General features: G+C 36.5%; 1 protein-coding gene across 2 annotated transcripts in view; it reads right to left on the bottom strand.

Moving 5' to 3' along the window:
* Nucleotides 1–198: 198 nt before the first annotated feature.
* Nucleotides 199–23,004, bottom strand: part of RANBP9 (RAN binding protein 9) — a 36,128-nt gene continuing 13,322 nt past the window's right edge. Inside the window, exons 3-14 of one of the 2 annotated variants that reach the window (XM_027654115.1) lie at nt 19,222–19,274; nt 17,283–17,450; nt 14,217–14,239; nt 12,076–12,260; nt 11,187–11,299; nt 9,758–9,866; nt 8,171–8,361; nt 6,477–6,624; nt 4,676–4,797; nt 2,389–2,540; nt 1,591–1,702; nt 199–1,173 (exon numbers count right to left, since the gene is read on the bottom strand). In XM_027654115.1, coding sequence (XP_027509916.1) covers nt 1,043–1,173; nt 1,591–1,702; nt 2,389–2,540; nt 4,676–4,797; nt 6,477–6,624; nt 8,171–8,361; nt 9,758–9,866; nt 11,187–11,299; nt 12,076–12,260; nt 14,217–14,239; nt 17,283–17,450; nt 19,222–19,274 — 1,507 coding nt within the window. In that variant the 3' untranslated portion in view covers nt 199–1,042. The remainder of the gene's footprint in view (nt 1,174–1,590; nt 1,703–2,388; nt 2,541–4,675; nt 4,798–6,476; nt 6,625–8,170; nt 8,362–9,757; nt 9,867–11,186; nt 11,300–12,075; nt 12,261–14,216; nt 14,240–17,282; nt 17,451–19,221; nt 19,275–23,004) is intronic. The other variant, XM_027654116.1, reaches the window with a different exon arrangement.

The following is a 23,004-nucleotide window of genomic DNA, read 5'->3' as shown; positions in this document are numbered from 1 at the left end:
GGATAAGATTCTGTCAGTGCACAGACTTGACCCTCCTAGCTAGAATCACTTCGTGGCAAGAACACAGCAAGCCTTTTAACTTCTGACAGCCCAGCTGCTGCAGGGAAGGGGCATTCCTGGCTAGAGCCACATTCACTGCTGTTCTAGGAAAGAGCTCTAGAACCAAGACAATGTAGCATACAACTACATGCTACCATGTATGTAGAAGTAAGTTTTTAATGGCTGGTTAATTATGATATCACTACATTTTATTGCAATATAGTACTATTTAAGCACTTTTAAAAATGCAAGGTGTACAAAGATTAAATTAAGACTGTAAATTGACTAAATATTTGGTTTTTATATAAATAGGTCATAACCACACTGTGTTGACATGTAATACTGTTATAATACAACAGTTAAACTGGTGAGCCTACACAACAGAAGCTGTCTGTAGTTAAACAAGGAAACAAAGTTGAAAAGACCATGTTAAAACAAAAAACTACTAAGATCAACAGGTTGGGATTGTAAGTAGCAACAAACATATTCACTCAGCTCCTGAGTAATTCAAGTTTTACAGTACACATTAAAAAATATCATTTCTTCCCATCAACACTATATATCCAAACCATTTGCATTTTGCAAATTACACTGATTGAACTATGTAACAATGGGGGTGGAGGTTGGCAAGTCATCCTGCTTGACATTTACATCACCCACATGCTAATACATCCATGTTTTCTAGTCTTCCGTCCCACCACAAGGTAGCAGGATTTTTGGTTTGTTTTGGACAATCGTTTAAAAGGATTGGTACTTGTCAATTTGGATGTCTGACGTTACCAGTGATATTTTCAACTCTTAGTTGTCTAAGAGGTTTAAAGATGGAAATTTTCTCCTAACACTAAGTTAGAAATCATTTGCATCATGCTGTAAACTAGGAAGCAACATAAAGCGACAGACTTGTCCTTAGTACATAATTAAAATTCCAAATTCCAGTCAGCAGAGCTGGTCTACTTTCCATGTTGAATATGCCACAACGCCTTCCAGACCTTCAAATGCATAGCTAGTGTAGGTAGTCTTCCACTGTGGCGAATGCACAGGATCCAATGCCTGACCGAGCCATCAATCCTAGACACTGTGATGCCTGTCCCATGGCCAGGGCAAGCGGTGGTTGCTTTGGCAGATTGTGAGTCTCTGGAAAAGAATCACAGTGGCAGTTAAAATACCTGATTAATTTCATAGCAATACACTGAAACCTTGATATTTAAGCTTGCTTCAATCACTCATTTCAAAATTCCTGTGTTTACTTTTCAAAGTTTGCTCTTAGAGCCAGACAGTGGAGGAGCAACAAAGTGACATTTTCAAATTCCCTGCATAAGCACCATTATTGAACAGGTCCATTTTTGGGTTGAACAATAAAAACAGACAAGCACCTGTTACATTAAAGTGCCCCCCAAAACTACCCCGTCTTCCTGAAAGAGCATATCCTAACATTGCTATCCTTCATTACTCACTCAGTGAGTGTGATGCACGGTGAGCAGTAGGGTCGTCTGTGTGGGACGAGAGAAAGGCACTGCCCACCACACATGGCAGCCTCCAGGCCATACCTACCTAGTATTGCACTATTAAGTACAGAGCACACTGGTTCTCTTTGTATTGGGTCAAGCTGATTTCCAACAGGGCTGCTCCAGGGATCGGAATACGCGAGTAAACTGAATGCATCCTGTGGGAAGATGATTTTTATTACATTTCACAGCTATATGCTACTAGTGAAAACAAGGACTATTCACCTCTTTTGATTCAGTATCATGAAAGTAACTGTCAGTGCCTATCAGTACAAAAAGGATAAAAAAATTGTGACAGGGCTTGTTCCCCTTGGAGCAAGCAGTGTTCTTCCCAACAGCAAGACAAAAGGTTTTAGTAAGTGATGGGGTAGGAGAAAACAGACTGAAAACTGCATGCAGTCTTTGGCCAGAGAATTCTTTTCCAGAGCAGTCTCAAATCAAGGTAAACTAATTAGCATGCAGAGTACTGAAGAGACCACATTTTGGGCATCTCTACCAATCCTCATGTGGTTCATTTATCATTAGAGCCAAAACCAGCACTTTGATTCAAGAGGCCAAGTTACATGGTCAGAAATGAGAGTAAGGAAAGTGCTAAATTAATTTCTGGGTTTAATTGTATTACAGCACAAAATTATCTTCCCTGTGCATGTGCTACACAGACAAGACAGGAGACAGTGCTACATCACAGTTGACCAGAATACTGCTCTCAGACAGACACACAAATACACAAAAAAAATGAGAGAAGTTAAAGCAGAACAGTATTCCAGCACCACATGCTGTGGGAAGTTCCTGCTGGGCAGCACACTTATTCACCTTAACACCATAGTTTCAAGATTAAAAATACCTTGAGCATTTTCTTATTCACTGTGTTTTTGCCACATTCTCTTCTTAGTTGCTCACTCATTGCTTGCAATTCTCTTCCAAAATGGATCATCCTTTCAATGGCTGCTTGGCTGCCACCGCAGAGCTGACGTCTTAGCTGACTTGAATCTACTTCTGCAAAAACGATATCGTCATCATCACCACTAATAGAGTTGAAAGTAACAACCTGTGGATCTACAGAATCTGCACTGATTTCACTCAAAAAAACCCATCTGCCTTCTCAGAGAGACCTTGGCACCATGTACTTCTGTACTGAGCACTGCTAAATTGCTCCTTTATAAACATTTAAGAGACTTCATTAACTAACAGCAGAGGCTGTTGACATGTGCTGTTTATTTTGCAATGATTAATTTAAAACTAACTAGACTATAAACCAAATTTTATCCTAAAATTTTAAGGAAGTTTAAAAAACAACAATAAAAATCCACACAGTTCTACTTTTTTAATTCTCTGGCATTGCACTTCTAAAGATGTGCCAAATCTGGAACTGCTAAAAGAGGGTAAAAACCCCTGAACTTCCTGAAACAGCCATGATGGAATCTGCTACAAGACAATCATTTAGACTGTTCATACTCCTTGTAGAATATATTATCTTAATAATTCAGCCATTTCAGGCTTCTTTTGTAATCAAGCAGAACATTACCACTGATTTCTTTAGTGTTTGCTACAGCATTCCCCAACACTAGTGATTTTAAAAAATATTGATGCAAATTATGAATAGTAAATTAATCCTTGGCTTCTCTGAAAGTTCTGTCTTTTTAAAATTTACAATTAAAGCAACATATTAAAAAAAAGGTATTTATCTGTTCCTTGCCTTTTTTCATCAATGGAATCAAGTTTTAAATGTGCATTTTGAGGTACACTTCAATTACAAAACTATTCTTCTTTCTGACTTTACACTGCTATCTAGTGATGTATTCTGACTACTATTTCAAACAAGGATTTTTAACTGGTCACCTTTTCTTTTTTCTTTAGATATAGGCATAAAACCTCTGGAAAATACTTGCCTACTGGACATTACATACACAGCACTAAGGAGAATATATAAATATTTCAAAAAGTGAAAAACCACCAAACTCAAACTGGGGGCAGTGAACAGCGTAGGTGGAGGAGCCACATTTCTTTTTTACAAAGGTGAAGCACCCACAAGTCTTCAAGTAGTGGTGCAGCCTAATCTAGGACATCAGTTTCCGAAGGCAGAAAAAAACTATGTTACAAAAAGCACAAACAACTCCATGCCCTATGCAGCCGCTGCATGTCTGTCACAAGTCTCTGAGGAAAAGGCTCCAAGAGAGTAAAGTATTTTGGTTGTTCTGTCATGGAAATGAGGCCCTGTTATTATCCAGTTCCAGAGCATAATGCAGGGAAAACAGTCTGGCAACTTGCATCTCCCCCGCTTCATGGCTGTAACAGAATTACATTTGCTGTTCAACAGTTACCTGGTATTTACCAGCAAAGCTGCAGGATGAGCAACACACTTGCTCCTGGAACTGTGAAGCAGTCACAGACCTCTGTATGTGCTTGACCAGACTGCTGCATTCTGGAAGTCTCGAGTTTCACATTTCATTTAAACTACCTATTAACTGATGTCTAGTTAAATCAATTGTTTGGAAACCTAGTTCTGCAGTTGCACAAAGGGCAATCAGAGGGGATTTAAATATTCATTTGTCATCAATGTCAACAGGTATGACTGAGTATAAAGCAGGTTAAGTAAAACAGAGGTAATTTTTTGACCACAACTACACAAGCAGTAATTTTTTAGTGGAAAAACTGAAAAAATTATTTTAATTTTTTTTTTACATTTCCCAAATATAGCGCTTTCCTTAAGCATTAAATATTAGTACTTTGCATTCTTCAATATAATGATTTAGAATTTCTACACTTTGTGTGAAGCACAAAGATGCCATGAGAACCATGAATAGGAAGAGGGGTAGGGGAAGAGGGAGAAACAATCTGCCAACCCAAAGTCAGGGGTGCTACACAACAGGGTGCTTCTTCTTAAAGGTACTTCCTTAGAAATTGATGCTAGTTTCAATAGCCACAAGTTACCTATTTTCCCTATTCTCACACTGATACTGGACCACCTAAATCAGTGGTTATAAGATTTACATCTTGCAACAGCAAAACAAACAAACAAAAAATTAGGATTTGAGTTAATAACCCTAATTTTCAAGTTGGGAAGCATTGCAAGTAAAAACATAACCTTGTTGCCATCACTTAATAAAAATGTAAGAAATATCACTGCAGACCCATTTCTGTGTCACATTCTTCCATTTCGTGATCATGTTTAGAACTACCATTTAGGAAGCCATTGGACGAAGTCTCAGCAACCCCATTGGAGTAGTGATCTGTTTCCATGTCTACATCATTGCTGAAAAGAGAGTAACAAATACAAGTTTTACTCATATTTAAGTACTTAGGTTATATTCACAACTTTATCACAGTACTTCCTCATCTTGGCTACTGAAAAGCTGCCTTAAATATTACCAAGTTAGACCACAGTTTCTTCCATAGCAACTGGTGGTACCAGAGCACCATGGAAATTTTAAGGTTGTCTCAACTAACGTTAACATTCAGTAAAATAGTACTTTCAGATGCTGAAAAATTAAACACGCCCCCTATTATTCAGGAGTAAGGAGTAACACTTTCTAGATACACACAAAAATTTTTTTACCTTGTTTATATATCTTTATATACACAGAGATGGAGAAAATGCATTGTGAAAATATACCATTACCACTTTTTTTAACTATAGCTAAGTCCATATACAGCCTACTTTGAAAATGTATTTAGGTAACTAATTCTTTCAAAAATGCCTTGATCTCTTATTTATTCTCAGTGGAATGACAGGGGAAAAACAAAAAAAAGAAAACCCTAAAGCAAATGCTGAGTAAACCAAAACACTGAAGAGATACTCAGAGGCAAATTCAGAGCATTCAACTCCTCACTATACTTTGCTTGCAGCAGGTCACAGAAGCGCTTTCAGAAAATGCCAGTACAGCTTTGGGGACTGAGCTTTGCTGACAGTTGCATCCTAGCCTGTTCTATTTTGTTATGGAGAATAACAACCTAAAACCTCTGTCAAGACCACATATATCAAATTTAGAAGTTTAATACCTTGCTTCTAAGCAACCAAAAATACTCAAGTTTCCTTTGAGGAAGGAAACCAAAAGGTCTTTCCAACTGAGCAACATCACAGCCAAGGAACTGTCTTCCTCCTGTGAAAAATCTCCAAGTTGCCTGGACACTGCCAGGCTTTTTGGCAGAGGCAATGCTGATGCAAACAGAAATCATGAAGTTAAAAAGTAAATTGCTACTCTTACTTTTTTACCCCAATTATCACTATCCAATTGAAATACTTTTGGTTATCACCACTGCATCATTACACCCTACATGGTAGTTTTGGGAATCCATTTTGGACAACTCAGCCAAGTACTGTTGCATTTCACATCAAATTAGGTTCTGTTGCATCAACGCAACACAGAGTTACTGGTGATGAACAACCATATTAAACCTGGTTAATAAATTTATTTTTGTTCTCTGAATTGAATGTGTTTGCACAAGTGACAGTGATTGGAATATACAAACAAAAGGGAGTCCACATTTCATATGCATCTCAATCACATTTACTTTGCAGATACTAGCACAAACGGAGAGTATCTGGGAAACTTTTCATTACCTACATGCAACAAACTTAAATCAACGTCAGTGGCTTAAATTAAAATCCCAAATGCCAGAAAGCTAGTTAACCTTCACTGTACAGCTTCAAAACTGACCATAAATAGCTATAAGCCAGATAATTTATTTTTGTCCATTGCATTTCTTTAACCCAAGAGGAGAAAACAGTCTATTAAGCTTGAGTCATCAAAATAACACAGAAGCACACCAGAGTGATCACAAGCTGTTGGCCCCTTACACTATGTGTTTCAAACGTCCTTGGGGAAAAAAAAAAAAATCAGATCAAATTCCACAGAAAATTCCTCTCTGTAATGCAAGCACATGGACAACACAAGTCTTAACATAAGTTAGAAGCATCTGAAGTTTATTCACCTGGAATAGCTGTTAACCTGCTGTGATCTTGATACATTTATGTTGTTTAGCTCTGGTACATTCAAGCTGGTGGTCGTGTGTTTACTGTGACAGTAAGACTGATGTGCTTTATTTGATATTACTCCATTACTGCAACTACTTTCAAACCCTGAAAGAAAGTTTTAACAATTATAACCATCTACAAACTTATTTGTAAGTACCAATTTATAATAGTGAAATAAGTAGAGCATAACTGTTCCTGATCAGTAAATGCTAGATTTGCCAAACCAACCCAAATACTTTGCCTCCATGTTTCAGGTACTTGAACCTTTAAATTTTCTACAGTGCAGAAGTTAAGCATTATTATATATAACATATTATATATATATGTTACATATCATTAATATTATTATATATAACAATTACAAACATAGACATGAGAATGTTTTTCAGTTGTACTAATACACCAGTAAAACACAAAACTGCACCAAAGCAGAATAACTTCTTTTAGAACTGATGCATTGGTTCTGAAAGATCCAAAAATCTTTTCTAGGCCACTGTAGTCATCATGAATGGAAGCAAACGTGCACCTTACTTATTGTAATCACATAATTCTTTTGATAAATGTGCAGTAGAATTTGATGGAGAATCCACCACTTCCCTGGGCAGCCCATTCCAATGCCTGATTACCCTCTCTGTAAAGAATTTCTTCCTAGTATCTAACATAAACCTCCCCTGGCAGAGCTTAAGACTGTGCCCTCTTGTCTTACTGATAGCTGTCTGGGAGAAGAGACCAACTCCCATCTGGCTACAACCTCCTTTCTACAATACATCCAAATAACCACCTGAAGAACAACGAGAAAATCTGAGTGGATCTCCACTGACACATGTGATGGCACTCCCTTGACAGAGAGGGAAGAAGAGTGAAGTTGCTGTCCCTTCCAAGGGCAGCAGTTATTCTGGTGGCCAGGCTACACTGGCTTCCCACTCCATCCCAGAGAGAGAAAAATAAGTTAAATAAAGCACCCTCCAATCAGCTCCAGTATGGATTTCGAAAGTAAACAGAAGAGAAAGCTGATGGTCTCTGCTATCTTAAGTCTTGTCTTCAAGGATGACATGTTCATGTACTATTTTAACACGCTCAACTTCTTCTCTGTAGTGGTGCTCTGGAAGGCACGAGGATCTCCCCATTGGCAGCCTCAAACATTCATGGCTTCCCACTGAAGATTTCCGATTACCTAAATGCTCAAAGAACTGTTTCAATTGTTCAGACTGAAATGTGGCTGCCAGCAGAAAGTCTTTTCCCTACTCCTCCACTGAGCTTTCAGTGTTTCCTACATAAGCGCAGATGTTCCTAATTCTCCATCAACACCATAGGACAGGTATCATATACACCACTTACTGGATTTAAACCACCCTGCCCAAGCCAGAAATTATCATCAAAAGGAAAACAGAAATTTTTATCAGAACCTTTCATCTCCCAGAGAGAAGCATTTCTTAGAAATTAGTGACAACCTGCTTTGCAAAGCCATAGTAAAAACAACAGCAAATGCAAAAAACATATGATGAAACTTTCACTTTGCCCAGTGACTGAAAATCATATTTTAATCATTAAAATTATACTGTTATACAAAGCATTCAGTATAAAATCTTAAGTAAAACAAACAGGTGTGGTATTTCCAAATCTATGTGGTACATCCTCCACGTCAACTTACCAGTAAAGTGTGTGCTGCTCCCTTTGCCTGTTGCCAAATTGTGAATATTCATTCCATGGCTGGGACTCATGCTAGGACTACTGAATGATCGTGGGCTAACAGGGTAACTATCTTGAGATTTTGGACTGTGGCCTCCCAAACACCGCACTTCACTGTCTGTACCATTCACCATCTCTATAAACTGGCGCACCCTAAACAAAAGGCAAAAAGTTAAGCTAATAAAACAATTTACACATTTCAAATTACCAATGATAGCAATGATTTCATTTTAGTGTTAAATACAGAACAGGACTGACTCAATAAAATGCTGGATGTCAGTAACCCAATCGTCAATGAGCTTTGGAGTATTCCACCAAAAATAAGCAATTACAAATTTGTGAGGGAGGAGAACAGGAATATTATCCTTCAAGGACAGACTTTGTCAGCAAATCCTCAAGGTTTAGAGAATTAAACTATATTTTCTTAACTGTTTTGTTTTATTGGCAGGGGTAAGGTTATTTCTTGAGAAAGATATGTCCTTATGTTGTTACGTCTGTCATTTCCCTCAAAGTAAATGAGAATATAGTTTGACTGTCTGAAACAGCAAAGGGTAACTTAACATTAAACATTTGCACTAGAAAACAGTTTGAAAAACAAGCTCATATACAAACCTTCCCTTTAGAGGCTGTTGCTCTTTGTCAATTGCATTTTAGATAAGAAGGTTTTAGTATGGACTTTAAGAAAGCTCAGAACTACCGCTTTATGCTTCAATAACAAAATTGAACAACAAAATTTAAAAATTTAGAACAACAGATTGAGAAAAAGGTAACATACAACTGACGTTATCAAGTGAAGTGTTTCATCAAAATGTTCGCATTTTGTGAATTCTGTGATAAGTCTGGAGTACTATCACGTGAATTCTGTTCAGCACTTGAGCATGACAGACTTCAAACACATTCCAAGTTACTTAGCTGAACATAAAACTAAAGTGCTTTGTTCTTACAGGAGATAACAGATTTTTTCGACATTCAAACACTGCAATGTGATACAAAATTCTGGAGGAACAGCCCAGCTGGCAAGTAAAAATGCCAGAATGAAGGTAACTATTGTGTGCCTGGGAAGCCAAGAGAACTCTTTGGGATTATGGAATTTCCACAGTTTTAGCCAGAGGTTTCTAGTAAAGTGACATGGAATGAAACACCTCATTTAAACTCATCTTTAAAGTCAGTCACCCCTTTGGAGGAACAGACTAATTTATGCCAACAGGATTCTTAATCTTCTTGAATGTGATACTGTATCAGTTTTCATTTTAAGTTTTACTTGACACCCAAATGAATTAAAATTGATTTAAAAAACTACAAAACTTAGTTCTATAGAACAAGTCTACAGGGAGATGTGAATTATGCTGCAAACCGGGAGCTTGATGACAAAACCTAGTTGAACATGTAGCAAATAAGAAGAGCATAAAAAAGTGAAATATACACATTTTCTAAAAAGCGCTGCTTAACTTTGTTTAAATTTCTGTGAAAGCTTTAAATGAGTAACTGTCTTGTCTCAGAAGGTACTGTGCCATCTATAAACACACATCTGTATAATTTGAAGACTCACTTTAATGCAAATAAGAGATTAGGATTTCTTTCTAGTAAACTTGGATACAACTGTTGTGTTGTTTCAATGGCTTCTCCCATTCTTCCTGCTAAAACCAATTTCTGAATTCCTGTTCACCAAAAAACAAATAAGAGATTAGGATTTTTTTCTAGTAAACTTGGATACAGCTGTTATGTTGTTTCAATGGGTTCTCCATTCATCCTGCCAAAACCGATTTCTGAATTTCTGTTCACCAAAACCAACATCAGTTAAATGGACAGCTTATGGATTAATACACGTACATTAATGATTAAAAGACACTGCAACCATCAATCAACAAGATTTTTTTTTCTCTTAGAAAAAAATAGTGTAAAGAAAGATCATGCTTCCTTAAAACGTTCAAAAGGAAAATTTAAGAACTGCACTCCACCTACATATATCTAAATGAGAACTCAGTATATTTATTGCCAGCATCTAACTGCTTTGTAGTCAGATTGTGCATTTAGAGCTAGAATGAGACTGCAGACACTCTCTACAATTTAATTCTCATTTTCACAACTTTATAAATAAGCACATACCAAACTATCGTCACTCAAAAACATCCAAATTGCATCCCACTCCCACAGGTTCAGTTTTGACTGAGAAAAACAAAAATTTAGTCTCTCTCACCTACAACACATACTTCCAGTCAGGTTACAGTTGAGTAAAGCTTTTCACAACAGTCCCTGCTTTAGTTGATGCTTCTGTGGCTGTAACTTGGCACAAGTTGCAAACAGTCTCACCATTCTATCCACTGACAGAGAAATTCATCCAAATGAATAACGGCCCAACAAATGGGATATTTTACAACCAGAGCAGTTTCCCCATGTGGTATGTCATGCAGTAGCACAACTGCTTATGTTCATAGAGGAGAGATTTAAATGGATGAGGAAGGCACTGTTTAATCAGGCTGCCCAACAGCCCTGCCATGGTAAGTTAGAACTGAACTGCTGTTAGTTCTCCTTGTCCTCTTCCCCCTCACATCTGTAAACAGGAAAACTCAAGTTTAACTAATAAAGCATTCTCTAAACTCAATCTCTTTTCACAGTTAAGATAAAAATCTAAATGTCAAGATTGAGTTTTATACTCCTGTTTGTGACTGACTGTTAGCTCTCACAAACACTCATTTAGAGACATTACACACAATTGTTTAAGACAGATCACATTTTTCATTCAAGAGAAAAAGACAACAATGTACTTTACCACATTCTGCTACACCAAACACCTTCCAAAGTGTTACTGAACAAATTTTTTGCAACCAGCTGTTCATACCTGTGTAACTTTATATGACAGCAAAGAACTGTACTATGGAGTAGTGCTGCAAGGAAATTCTACAATGGTGCTTATGAGAAAGCTTCATGTAATTTTTAAGCGAGGAAAAAAAGGGATGCAACATGCTTTCCAGCCTTACTTTGTCTATTCTTAATGGAAGCTAATTCTTCTAGCACAGTCTGGTCTGTGGATCTGGCGAATGCCTCTGCTGTTGCACAGTATCCATGGTGAACTAAGTAAGATGATACCATTCTAAAAATAAACAAAACCCAGAAATACTCATTACATACAGGTAAGAAACCAAGAACTTCTGAATGTAAAAAATCTTCTCTGAAAAAAGTGACTTAATTAAAGAATTCTACTTGAAATTCAGAGATTTCTGTGCAAGTCAGACAAAAGTAATTCACTTAAGAACCAGTATCTTCTTCAAAACTGTACAGAAAAATCAATGTATAACTTTATTATGATGAATTTTAACAAAAATTATTCATCACCCAAAAGTAGGGTCAATTCAAATATTAATTGTTAATTAAGTTTCTTTTTTTGCTCATTAGATACACTGAAGTGAAATTTCTTCACAATAAGTTTTTGTTTACACTGAAAAAATAAAAAGATGCAAAGTCACAACCCCCATTTTTTCCAAGAAACATAATTAGGCACAGCTTAACCTGGCATGCAAAAGCCTGAGAACACAAAGGGAAATTTCCAGAGACCAAAGCATTAAACCTGCCCAATATAACCACAGCAACTTTTCTAAACTCCCCAATCCACATCAGATAGATCACATTAGAATATAAGCCTTACACTCACAGTTATAAATTCCAAATTAACGACACAGACAACTCTTCCACAAAATCTATTCATGTTCCATTTTACACTGTTATCAAACCTGTTAACAAAACTATTTTTGTACTAGTTTTTAATACTATCTATCATTTTTTGCACAAGACAATAGATAGAATTTTTTATAAGTCTCTGAAATCATGCAAGTAACTTGTTTTTTAAATGAACAATATTCAAAGTCTTACTTCTGAATCATTGTTTGCCACTCTCCTTCCCGATCTCCTATTGGAAATCTGTCAATCTGTGCTTGAATTTTGGTTCTCCATTCTCGCATATAGTCTTCAATATCAAATACAAATGGGTGTTGTCCAAAATTAGCATCCACAACCTCTCCTGGTGTTTGAAGCCCTACTGTAGGGTACAAGTTTGGCTGCAAAAAAATTTTTAGTTAGTCTTTTTCCTCTTATTCTGAATTCCCCACTTTCTGGGTTTTTTTTCATCTCTGTAATAATACCCCCACTGCTACTACTAGTGTGAATAACAAAATACCTCTGGACCATCTGTCCAGCAGTAAAAGCAGCTTCTGCCAATACAGCAATACAATGACTGATTAATTTTATTCCCAGTGATCATAATTTTTTTTAGTTTGAAAGAAGAAAGACTGATTGTTCTAGTCAGAAAATTCACATTTTAAACTGTGCTAAAGTTTACGACTTTTGGTTTTAATTTTACAAAATATTAAATAACAATTTTTGGATGACTTTTAAAGACCAGTTTTTTTCTTTTAAAAAGAGAACAAAAATTAAACTTACAAAGTGGGCCATTTTCCTTTTGGGGTGAAATAGTTAAAACATCGCTGAATTTTAGCGGTAAGAACTGACAGGATAGAAAACTCAATAGCCTCAAAGTCCAAGTGTAGCGCCTAAAAAGAACTGTAACAGTGCATTGAAGTTCTCGTGAATTCCTGGACTTGTATCTAGAAAGAGACTTTAAAGCATTTATTGTTGTCTCAGTTTCATTTTCTGCTTAGAGATTAGGTCTCCATCCAAATTTGAAATACGCCAAATATGAGAAAAGTAAAATCTGCCTGTTGGGATGAAGGTAATTTTTCTTAAATGCAATGAACATCTCAGCAGTGGCAATGCAATCAATTGGGTGAATGGGGTTTTGTTGCTGGGGTCTTTTGGGGGGGATTTTTAAAAATTTTTTTTTAAAAGTTATTTATAAATACACCTACATGATATTTATAATGCAGACAATGGTGGAACAGTATAATGGTATGCTGATCTACAAAGCTATATGCTAAATAAATTAAAGCTATCAGTAAGAAGCTATCCACATGCAGGTGAAATGAAAGAAAAATACTCTATTTTCAAACCATGCCCAAGCCAATCTTGCCTCTATTTTCACACATGCACCTCTCTTTTTTTAATAAACACTGCTCATAGTGTTACCCAGTCTAGTCTAATCAAAAAAAGCAGAAATTTGAAATCTTTTAATGAGATGAAAACAATCAATTCTAATGAGGAGGGGTCCAGCTTCATACTTCAGATTGTAGTGTCAGTTTTGCTGGGCTGGCACCATATGGTAGCAAGGAGCCCTGCTAGTATCCCAAAGATCCAGGATAGTGGCAGTGGCTTCCTGCACAAAACATTCAACCTTGTGGCAGGACTAAGAGGTTCCTTGGGTTACCGACTTCATTTTTCTTTAATATTTGTCCTTGCCTCCCAAGGCCACAGCAAATGGAGTAGATGGCCAGTATGTGCATCACACATTGCACCTTAACCAGATTAAATCAGAAATGAAGTGAATGAGAAAAAAAAAACAAAGTAAGAGCAGTATTGTGCCTGTACCAGTAGCATAGGGAACACATACCAATTTCAAGGAAAGCACAACTTAATTGACTCAAAAGCTACAAGACTTCAGATATATGCAGCTTTCTTTAAAAAAAATAATTTTCTATGTTTGATCTTGTGAAGCAAAGATTTTGAAAATCAGGCATCAAGTATGAATTACAGTGACCACGTCTCAAACAGCCATGCACTGTGTTGGTGTTTAATACAGCTTTGACTTTGTATGTAAGGCTTGAACATGTCAAAGTATGTAATAACTAGTTGTATGTATTATTTTCTCCTAAAACTTCCATTAGAACTGCTTGTTAAAAGCCTGAAAAGGAAAACCCCTTGTAAAGTATTGGCGTAAAACAAAAAAACTTTCTGCTTCAATTAACAAATCACCACTGAAGTGATGAAGAGAAATATCTGATATTAAACTGGTTAAGAAAATTATCACTGTATTTCCAAGAAGCATAAGGTAAATGCCAGTTTGATCTGAAACATCTCTTTATGGTACAAAGGAAAACTGTTTGAAAATGCACTTATCTTACCGGTAAATCTGTGAAAGCGATGCCTGTAATGAAGAGAAAATTAAGATTAATTTCCATGTGTCTGGATTTTAGCCTCATTTTCTTATTATATGTTCAGAAAACTCACCCAAATCATCTCAGAAATAAATTAAGTATGGTGAAATCCATGATGCTTAGGTACAACTCATGTTTTTAAGTAATAAAGGGCAGTATTTGGCAAAAAGAAATTGTCATTCAAAAATACTCAATCTGCCCTTAATTTTTCCAAAATAGGGCATAAGAATTAAAAAACATCATACACATACGCAGATTAGAAAGTATGAAAATTCTAGCTACATATTAAACATAAGAAGAAAAGTAAGAATATCTGAAGATACTTCTTCACTAGCATGTCTTGATGCTGCAACATCAAAATTTAATGGTGTCTCTTCTTGATTGCTCTCACTGTTCTTCATAAGTACTCAAGATCTTTACACAAGCAGCACATGCCTACAATACTCCAAATCAGCCTGGTAAACGTTCCACTCTAATCCATGCCAGCATGTTTTTGTTTTCAAACAGAAGAGCTTAATATGTTGTTACATAATTACAAGCATCCATCTACCCATAAAACCAAGGGAGTGATTTTGCTGTCTCAGGATTAGAGAAACATCTGACCTCTATACACCTCAGGAATTTCAGGCAATTTGGGGGGCTGGGAAGCTTTCAGTTAAAAAATAAATATCGAGAATCGCGTTCTGACAGCCAAATAACAGTATTTCATAATTTCCTTTATTGTTGCAAGTATTTCTTAATTTAATTTTTTTTACAAATGCATAATTATTCCAATCCACTTATCCCTTCAAACTCTTATTTATTTTGTATCACTGCCTTTTCAAATTTAGGATGAAAACAAAGCTTTTAATCTTTTGTCCTAAATTACACCCCTGTTTTCAATCTCCATTCTTCACCAAGATTTCAAATCTCAGGAGCATCTGGATTCCTTACTCACGTCTTTGAGACAAAAGGTTGACATACAGAATCAATCTCTTTCCTTCCATCACATCTCAAAGCTATTATTTTATTTATTACCTGTTCTCACCCTAACTTTTCATAAGCTATTACTACTTTCTCTGTTTGGCACATTTTAACATCCAATGACAACTGAGTGATACGTAGGTATTGAGGGCTTGGGGGGGGATGTTTGGTTTTGTGTTTTTTATTTTGGGGGTTTTTTTAACCCAGGATTTCAAACTTGCATGAAAATTGCTTAGCCCTTTTTGTAACATCAAATCCTAGGCCAAGCAAGAGATTTCCTATACTTCAGAGAGCATCTGTGGCCCAGAGAAAAAACACAAATGTCCTCCAAGTCACGATCATATAAGAATTCTGGACAACTACCAGCAGCAACAACTTTGCAAGACAGTCAAAATTTCTGATTTCTTTTTCCACTCAACACAGAATCAATTTTCCTCTGTCAGAAATTCAAGCCAGTAAAGCCCACAACAGCAGAAAAGCTGTCAGTTTTCGTTCTGAAATCCATGAAGTGTTTGTCAGACTCTGTCTATGACAGATGACATTTTATTAGCCTCTCCTCACCTATGCCATTCTGTTCTCCTTTAAAAACAGATTGTAATCACTTGCAGTGTTGTTTCACAGTTGGCCTAATCCAGTCTGCTTTAAGTCTACCACTGAAAAAGAGGGTTCTGCTCTTCCCTTTTAGCTCTTTCATGAATGTGACCATAAGGGTACTCACGAAAAAAAGTGTCACTTTAGTTGATCAACTGATCCAACCTACCTGCAGGCACACTGTTGCTAGTTTCAAAAACGGAATAAGTAAGATGACCTTTCTCTGTTTAACCCAGTTAAAGATTAAGGCACACACAAGCCCATTATCTTCCACTTGGACACACCCTCCAACAGGGCCAAACGAAACAACTCCACAGTGCATGGTTCAAGTGCCCCAGGTGTCACCTACTGCCCTAGGTGTCAAGATAGTGAGTCCAGGTATACAGACTCATTCAATTTAGAAGGAACATTGAATCACGATAAAATAGAATCCCAGAAGTGATTACTTGGAACTGACCTCAGAAGACACCTAAGCCCTGCTCTGAGTAGGGGCAGGAAAACTTCCAAGTCAGATGTGTTTGCTCAGGGCAAACAAACTGGTAGTCTTGTTCAGACAGACTAGGAAAATAATTTAAACTGTGTCCTTTCCCTTACTACTTTCCAAACCTTCTTCATGTTTGCCAATGTGAGAAAACAGAACAGCAACTTCAAGAATACCTATCTCAATAACTTCTTATTTCATTTCAAGCTACCCTCTCTTTTCCTTATCACATTTCTACCCATGACAAAAGCCTTATTCTTCTTTGGGCTTTATCCCTTCTAAATTCCTGTTCTGCTCAGCACAATTTCAAGATTTCTTCCCAAGCCCCTCCCTCCCCTAAATGCAGGAAGTCAATGTTTTTCTTTTTAATTTTACATTGTATCTTTGCTCATTAAATTGCATTAAGGAACTGAAATAGACATTCCCTCAAAATTTTTAACTCTACCCACTCCTGATATCTCCAAACTCAAAATTATCTTGCAGTGTTGCTTAATACTACAATTTACCACAAGAATTTAATGGACTTAATTTTAGTACAACTTGTATAATTTATGGCTTTAGCCCAACTATGAATGACTCCAGACAGGGAATCCAAAAGACACTGTTCTCCAACATATGCTCAAAATAACACCCATCCAGTGTAAGGTTTTAGTGAAGGCTAGGTGTCCCCCGTACAGCAGAAATTAATTTTAGCTATTTCCACCTCCCTTACTATCTATTACCTTATAAACATCAAGCATTATTTGTAGATTTAGTAGTGGAGTTCATTAATGCAGATCCTGTAGAATGAGATGTTATATGAATAAATCCTCCCAAATGCACAAGGAATGTTAGCGCAAGTGGCACACAAGAAATTATTCTTCCCAATTCTTTTATTACTTCATTGATGATCAAACTATCAAAAGAACAACTCAAACACTGCTCCTGGCATGAAGAGAGTTTCATATTTACAGACTTGAAGACATACTGTTAGCATTAATGGCAATGTTTCTCCATACCCAAGCTGTGTCCGTTCTTTGTGTAGAAGCAGGTGTTATTGATAAGGTTGACACAACAACCAATGACATCGCCCGTAGTAAACGTTGGGCCGTAGGGTTGTCCAGTTCCAGAGGAACAGAATGAATGTCCATCATCTCCATGGTAACCATATGAATGTTTATCCCAACCTAGAGAACAAAAGCATTTGCAATTTATTTGCTTCCTTTATTAGTTAACGAATTAAAGACTACGCAAAGCTGGTATAGTCTAACCAGGTTCATATGGTTAATTAATATGCTCAGCTTCCTACTTTCTAAGATTTCTTATCTAAGAAATCTGTATAATTCTAAAAAATGACAACTTCTTTTATCAAAATGGCCGAACAAGTAATTCTGTTTGTAGTACATAACAGATAATGCAAATTCAGATAACACATTTTTCTCTTTAAATGAACGTACAAAATTACCAACGCCAAAAATATAATCAGCTACAATGCTGAAATTTGAAAAGCTATATACAGATCTGACATGTCCCAGTAAAGCAGTGAAGATTCTCTCGTTCTCCCTTTCATTTTGCAAAACTATTGCTACCATATGTCATAATCAGATTCTTCCTGGCTAAACCCCAAACATGCGTCTCTGGGGAAGCACGTTTCTACTCCTGATCATTCTCAATGACTATTCAGTAGCAAGTAGCCTCTGCATAATAGCAGAATCTCCAGACTAAAGTGCCACTATCTTTGCTGCCCCTAAAAATTAAAATAAATTAAATAAAAAGGAAAAAGGTTATCATTACAGGTCAAAGTTACAACCAGGAGCAAATCATTACGTATGCAAATACGGTGCTGATTTTGGCGGGGAAGAAGCTGCAGCACCTCTAAGAAGTTTCAGACTATTACAGTACTCAATGAAATTCACAGCAAGCAATTTTAGTCTGTGATCATTTAAAAATACCTGTCTACACTCTCCCCAGTTCAATACTGAGCTTTTTCTGTCAAGTTGCTGCCTAACGGGTTAATTTGAAAGTATTTTCCACACTTAGACCCTTAATCTGTACAATCAGTAGCTTCAGCTAGTATGACATTAAGCATCTCTCAGTAAATTAAATATCCCAAATTATTGTAGTTACTTTGATTAGTAGTATCTTTAATTATTTGCAATGCATCCTAAATCATACTCAAAATAAACAATGCCCCCCACTAATAATCCATCACCCCTAGCTGGACACACAGTGTAACTGAGACATTGCTATCATTGTAAGAAGCTTTATGAGAACACTTGGGTTAAAAAGTTATAATGCAATTGACTCTAAGGTCAATTCAACATAATTTTATACTCTGACAATTTCAAAAAAGTTTGTTGGTTTTTGTTTTAGGGTGGGTATTTTTTACACATTTAAACATCTATTTAAAAAAAAAGGCAACATGTACACACACACAAAACTTCTGTAAGTGTTACAGAGATACTGCAAACAACTGTTAACAAGACTGTCCCTGATCATGCAGGTCAATGGAACAGTCAAAACTGAAAACTAGGCCACACACCCTCACTTAAGGTTGGAAAGGTAACTATACAGAAACTGCCAGTAGAAGAGCTCACTCCATGTTTGTCAAAAAGTTTTTATCACAGTAGCTCATCTTCATAGCTAGAAACTCGGTTTGCAGAGCATGGAAATCTAGAGCTTAGTTTTTATCTGGAAACATGACAAAAAATTTTAAATGTATTTGTTTGCTAAAAAGTATCTGCATAATGTTATAAATAACACCAAGAGTCGGGAAGTAGTACAGGAGCAAATGTACAGTAAAAGTTAAACTTTCTAGTTGCAAGTGCTACATAACTCCAATAACAGATACAACACAGAGATGTCATGCTACACTCTGTTGCTTATCAAAACCTTCCCATCAGGGTGAAGTATATTTTTAAAAAACACAGTTAACTGATGTAAGTAACTGGAACATACCTGGTAGTCTGTTCATGTTCACACCCTGTGCCGAAAGCCCAATTCCCATGTAACTAAAAATGAAAGAACAAAAGAAATGTATCTGTCTCTTACAAAAATACATATGTATGTGAGACATTGCCCAGAAACACTGTGTTGACTAATCATACACCAGTTAAGCTGCTGAGAGGTCATTTAATAGTGGCATAACAGCGAGGGAGTTGAAAAGTAATTCTAGCATATATGGTTTTATACAGACAGATTCTGTCTATGCAGGAGGTAAGCACAACTTTCTTCTCTTTTCAGCATCCTGGGTTATCCATGGAGAATACCAGTATTAGCCATAATATTTAAAGCACCAAAAAAGAAAGACAAAGGCCATGCCTTATTTTGAAAGTAGGGGTAAAGCAATACACGTACCAATTTCATCATCTTCAACATACCTAAATGATGTTTTGCAGACAATCTGGAAGGAGTAATTTTATAAAATACATGCAAAACTGTGCATTATTGCAGCAGCAAAATGCATCCTTGCCCAGCACTGATGAAAAGATCACACTAAAACATTAAAGGCCTGTATTGCAGAGCAGAATGCTATCTTTAGAAATTTACTGGCAATTTCACTTAGCTGTTGGCAAACTGATGGCAAATCAAAGAGGGGAAAATATTTCTACTATGCTACCCAGTAATCTGAAGTCTAAACAAGTCATTGCTAGGTCAATAAGGTCCAAAAGTCAGCTTTACAAAAGATGGTTTTAATGAAGTTGGTGTTCAGTACAATTGTTAACAATTTAGTAGCAAATACTGAAAAGTTGAAATGAAGAATTTCCTCCCATCCCAATTATACTATTAGAAGTTAGCAAAATCAAATTTGCTTGTTCCTTAAGCAAAACTAATGTCATGACTAAGACAACAGGAATACAGAAAGAAAAACAGCAAAATGAAAAGCTAGGCTTTCACTATTCCCTCATTGCCCATAATAAACTAGCCCCCTCAGATCAACTAAAGAAAGCATCCAAAAATCACCTCACATGCCCTAGTTATCAAAACATTCAAAGCATTTTGACACTAGTTCACATTAGTGACATAAATTTGTCATGAAATAATAAACTGTAAGAAAACAAAATATTCACCCATGGCAATTTGAGAATAGTTTAAGTCAACAAACATGACCTCTGTATTCCCATCTCATAAAATGCAATTTTTAAGCAACTATTCCACTTAGAAATACAGGTTAATCAGTTATTTTAAATACATTTCACATAGAATGGAAATTGAGTAGGAAATCTCAGAAGCAATATGCTTAATTGTATACTAGGGTTTCTGCTTTTTCTATGGACCACTTCAACAATTCCCTTACCTGCTTCTATGTTTGATAAAAAAGCCCTACTCTGGGCATTTCTAACGTATAGTACCATCTTCCTCTCCCTCCAATACATCATCATGAAATGGAACCTCAGAACCATATATAGCAGATATTACATTTAGAGATACTGAAGAGCTGAAGCAAAGGGCAACAAACAAAAGGATTAGTCTTTGCTGCATTGCTAATTATATTACTGAGGCTCCACTGCAGCAGCAGATTCAACAAAACAATTATAAATGAAAGCAACAAGTGGAAAATACTTGATTTTGTCTTAAATAATAAAAGTAGAATTGTTATAACTATAGTCTGGAGTTCAATGCATGAAGGATACTCATGCAAAGACTGAAAATCTCTTGTTGCACATTCTCCTGTTCAGGTGACCTTATTAAAGAAAGGACATTTATTTTTAAAAATAACTGCAGATAACTTAAAAGAACTCCCTGAACTGCAAAATGCCTTTCAGCACAAGTCATATTAAAACATCCTTCTCAACCAAAGTTTTGTTTCAGTAATCTTACAGAAACAAGATTAAGGTTACACAAAAATGTAAAATGCTAAATTAGAACATCATTACCTAGGCAACATTTTGGTACCACCTGTTTTTTCTCTCCCTTAGATATCCTAACTTCCAAGCCTCCTTTTTAATTCAGTAACAGTTGTAAACACAGACCCACTGTATTTAATACAGCTGGGAACAAGGATTCTTCACCCACAGGCAATGACCAGAAGGCACTAGGCACTGACATCATCTCAGTAAGAAGATGAATTCAACAGTATATATTTTTCTCTGGGATTCACTTACATCTACCTGCAATGTTAACACCATTTCATCAAGGATAATTGCTAATAATAGAAACTCAGTATTAAGTTAGATTAAAACATGTCAAATAATTAATACATTTACTATAGACATGTTTCACAAGGCAAAAGGAATAACTACAATTTATAGTTTGGAAGTGAGTGAAATTAAACACTCATTAATTAACTTAATTTATTATTTGTTATAGTTGATGGATAGCTAACCTCACGTTCAACTAGATTAGTACACTATAAATTAAGGGGAGAAACAGTACCATGACAGATGGGCTTTAAATGCTCTAAAATTTAGCAACAGGAGTTGCATGTATGCCAAACCACTACACATAACTTTCTTTCCTCTTCCTCACACCTATAACCTTCACAGGCTTAAAAAGATCTTTTCGTCTGTTTTTTGAAGACACAGGAATGCTCCAGAGTCATTACTTCAGCGGGAGGAATTACATAAATTGTCCTCCCATTTGCTGCTTAAGGTTCACCTTTCACGCATCTCAGAATCAGAAGAATAATGGTGGTGGAGTTATGCATTAAAGTTTTCCTCCCTTAGTCTATGATAAAAATGCAGGGCAGCACAACAAGCAGCCCAAGTGCAATGCAGGCCTAGAATGTTCCCAGTCAGGTCACGATGCATTTCTTGCTATCCTGTCACATGAACAATGTTGGTCCAAGAGATTGCTACAGACAGAAAGAACAGGTCCACTTAGACTATGTCAGGCCATAAGAGTTGTCCCTCGGAAATGGAGGTGTCAACACCTGGAAGCGGCACACTCGGTCCATCCTGTAGCACCTTCCAAAAATGGACATGACACAGAGTGGTTTGGGAGACCAGTGAGGGTGAATAATAGTGGTTCTCACACTGCTTCCCTTACTGCTTCCCTCAGCACCTGAGGCCTGTCCCTCCACCTCAGTTCCCCACCCACAAACATCCCTGGCTGCTGCATTGGGAGGATCATTTTCCCTGGCAAACCAAACTAAGTGGCCTGGGACCCATTTTATTAAGTAGCCCCTCTCTCTGAGCAATTTCAGTCCCACTGGTTGCTACTCATCAACTCACTAAAGTGCTCAAGTCTTATAGGAGCTCCAAAAATTACAAACAACCACTCATGGAACACATGAAATCAACCCATGACAGACTGAAATAAGAGACTATAGCTGGAAACCAATTTAAAGTGCAGCCAAATTGGTACTAAGGACCAAGAAAGCAAGTGCATCTTAGAGAGTCTCGATTTTTCATTTCAAATCATATTTATTTTTGTTCCAGTTCAATTAAGATAAAGATTACCATTTTAGTATCTCAGCACATCTTCTAGATAACATTTCACAAAAAGTAACACAGAAGTTTTAGAATACTACAAAACTACAGAGTTTAAAATTTGCTAAAGATTTAATTTTTTGCCACAAAGTAGAAGAGAAAATGTCAAAAAATACAGCCTCTATGGTACCTATTTTTTTCCCTCTAACACATACTGAAAAACCTAGGCTTTTCTGCTGGGAGATGCATAAGAAAGAGCAAGGTCACAATAAGTATTTTCACCTTAAGTATCTTTCTAGTCACAGTCTACTCGAAAACTCACATTTTTGCTGGAGCCTAAAGTTTCTACTTGGAATAGACTAAACGTGAG

Source organism: Corapipo altera, unplaced genomic scaffold (assembly GCF_003945725.1).
Source record: "Corapipo altera isolate COAL_440 unplaced genomic scaffold, ASM394572v1 60, whole genome shotgun sequence".
Taxonomy (NCBI): domain Eukaryota; kingdom Metazoa; phylum Chordata; class Aves; order Passeriformes; family Pipridae; genus Corapipo; species Corapipo altera.
Note: the sequence above shows the minus strand (reverse complement) of the source record. Positions and strands in the feature narration are given on the sequence as shown.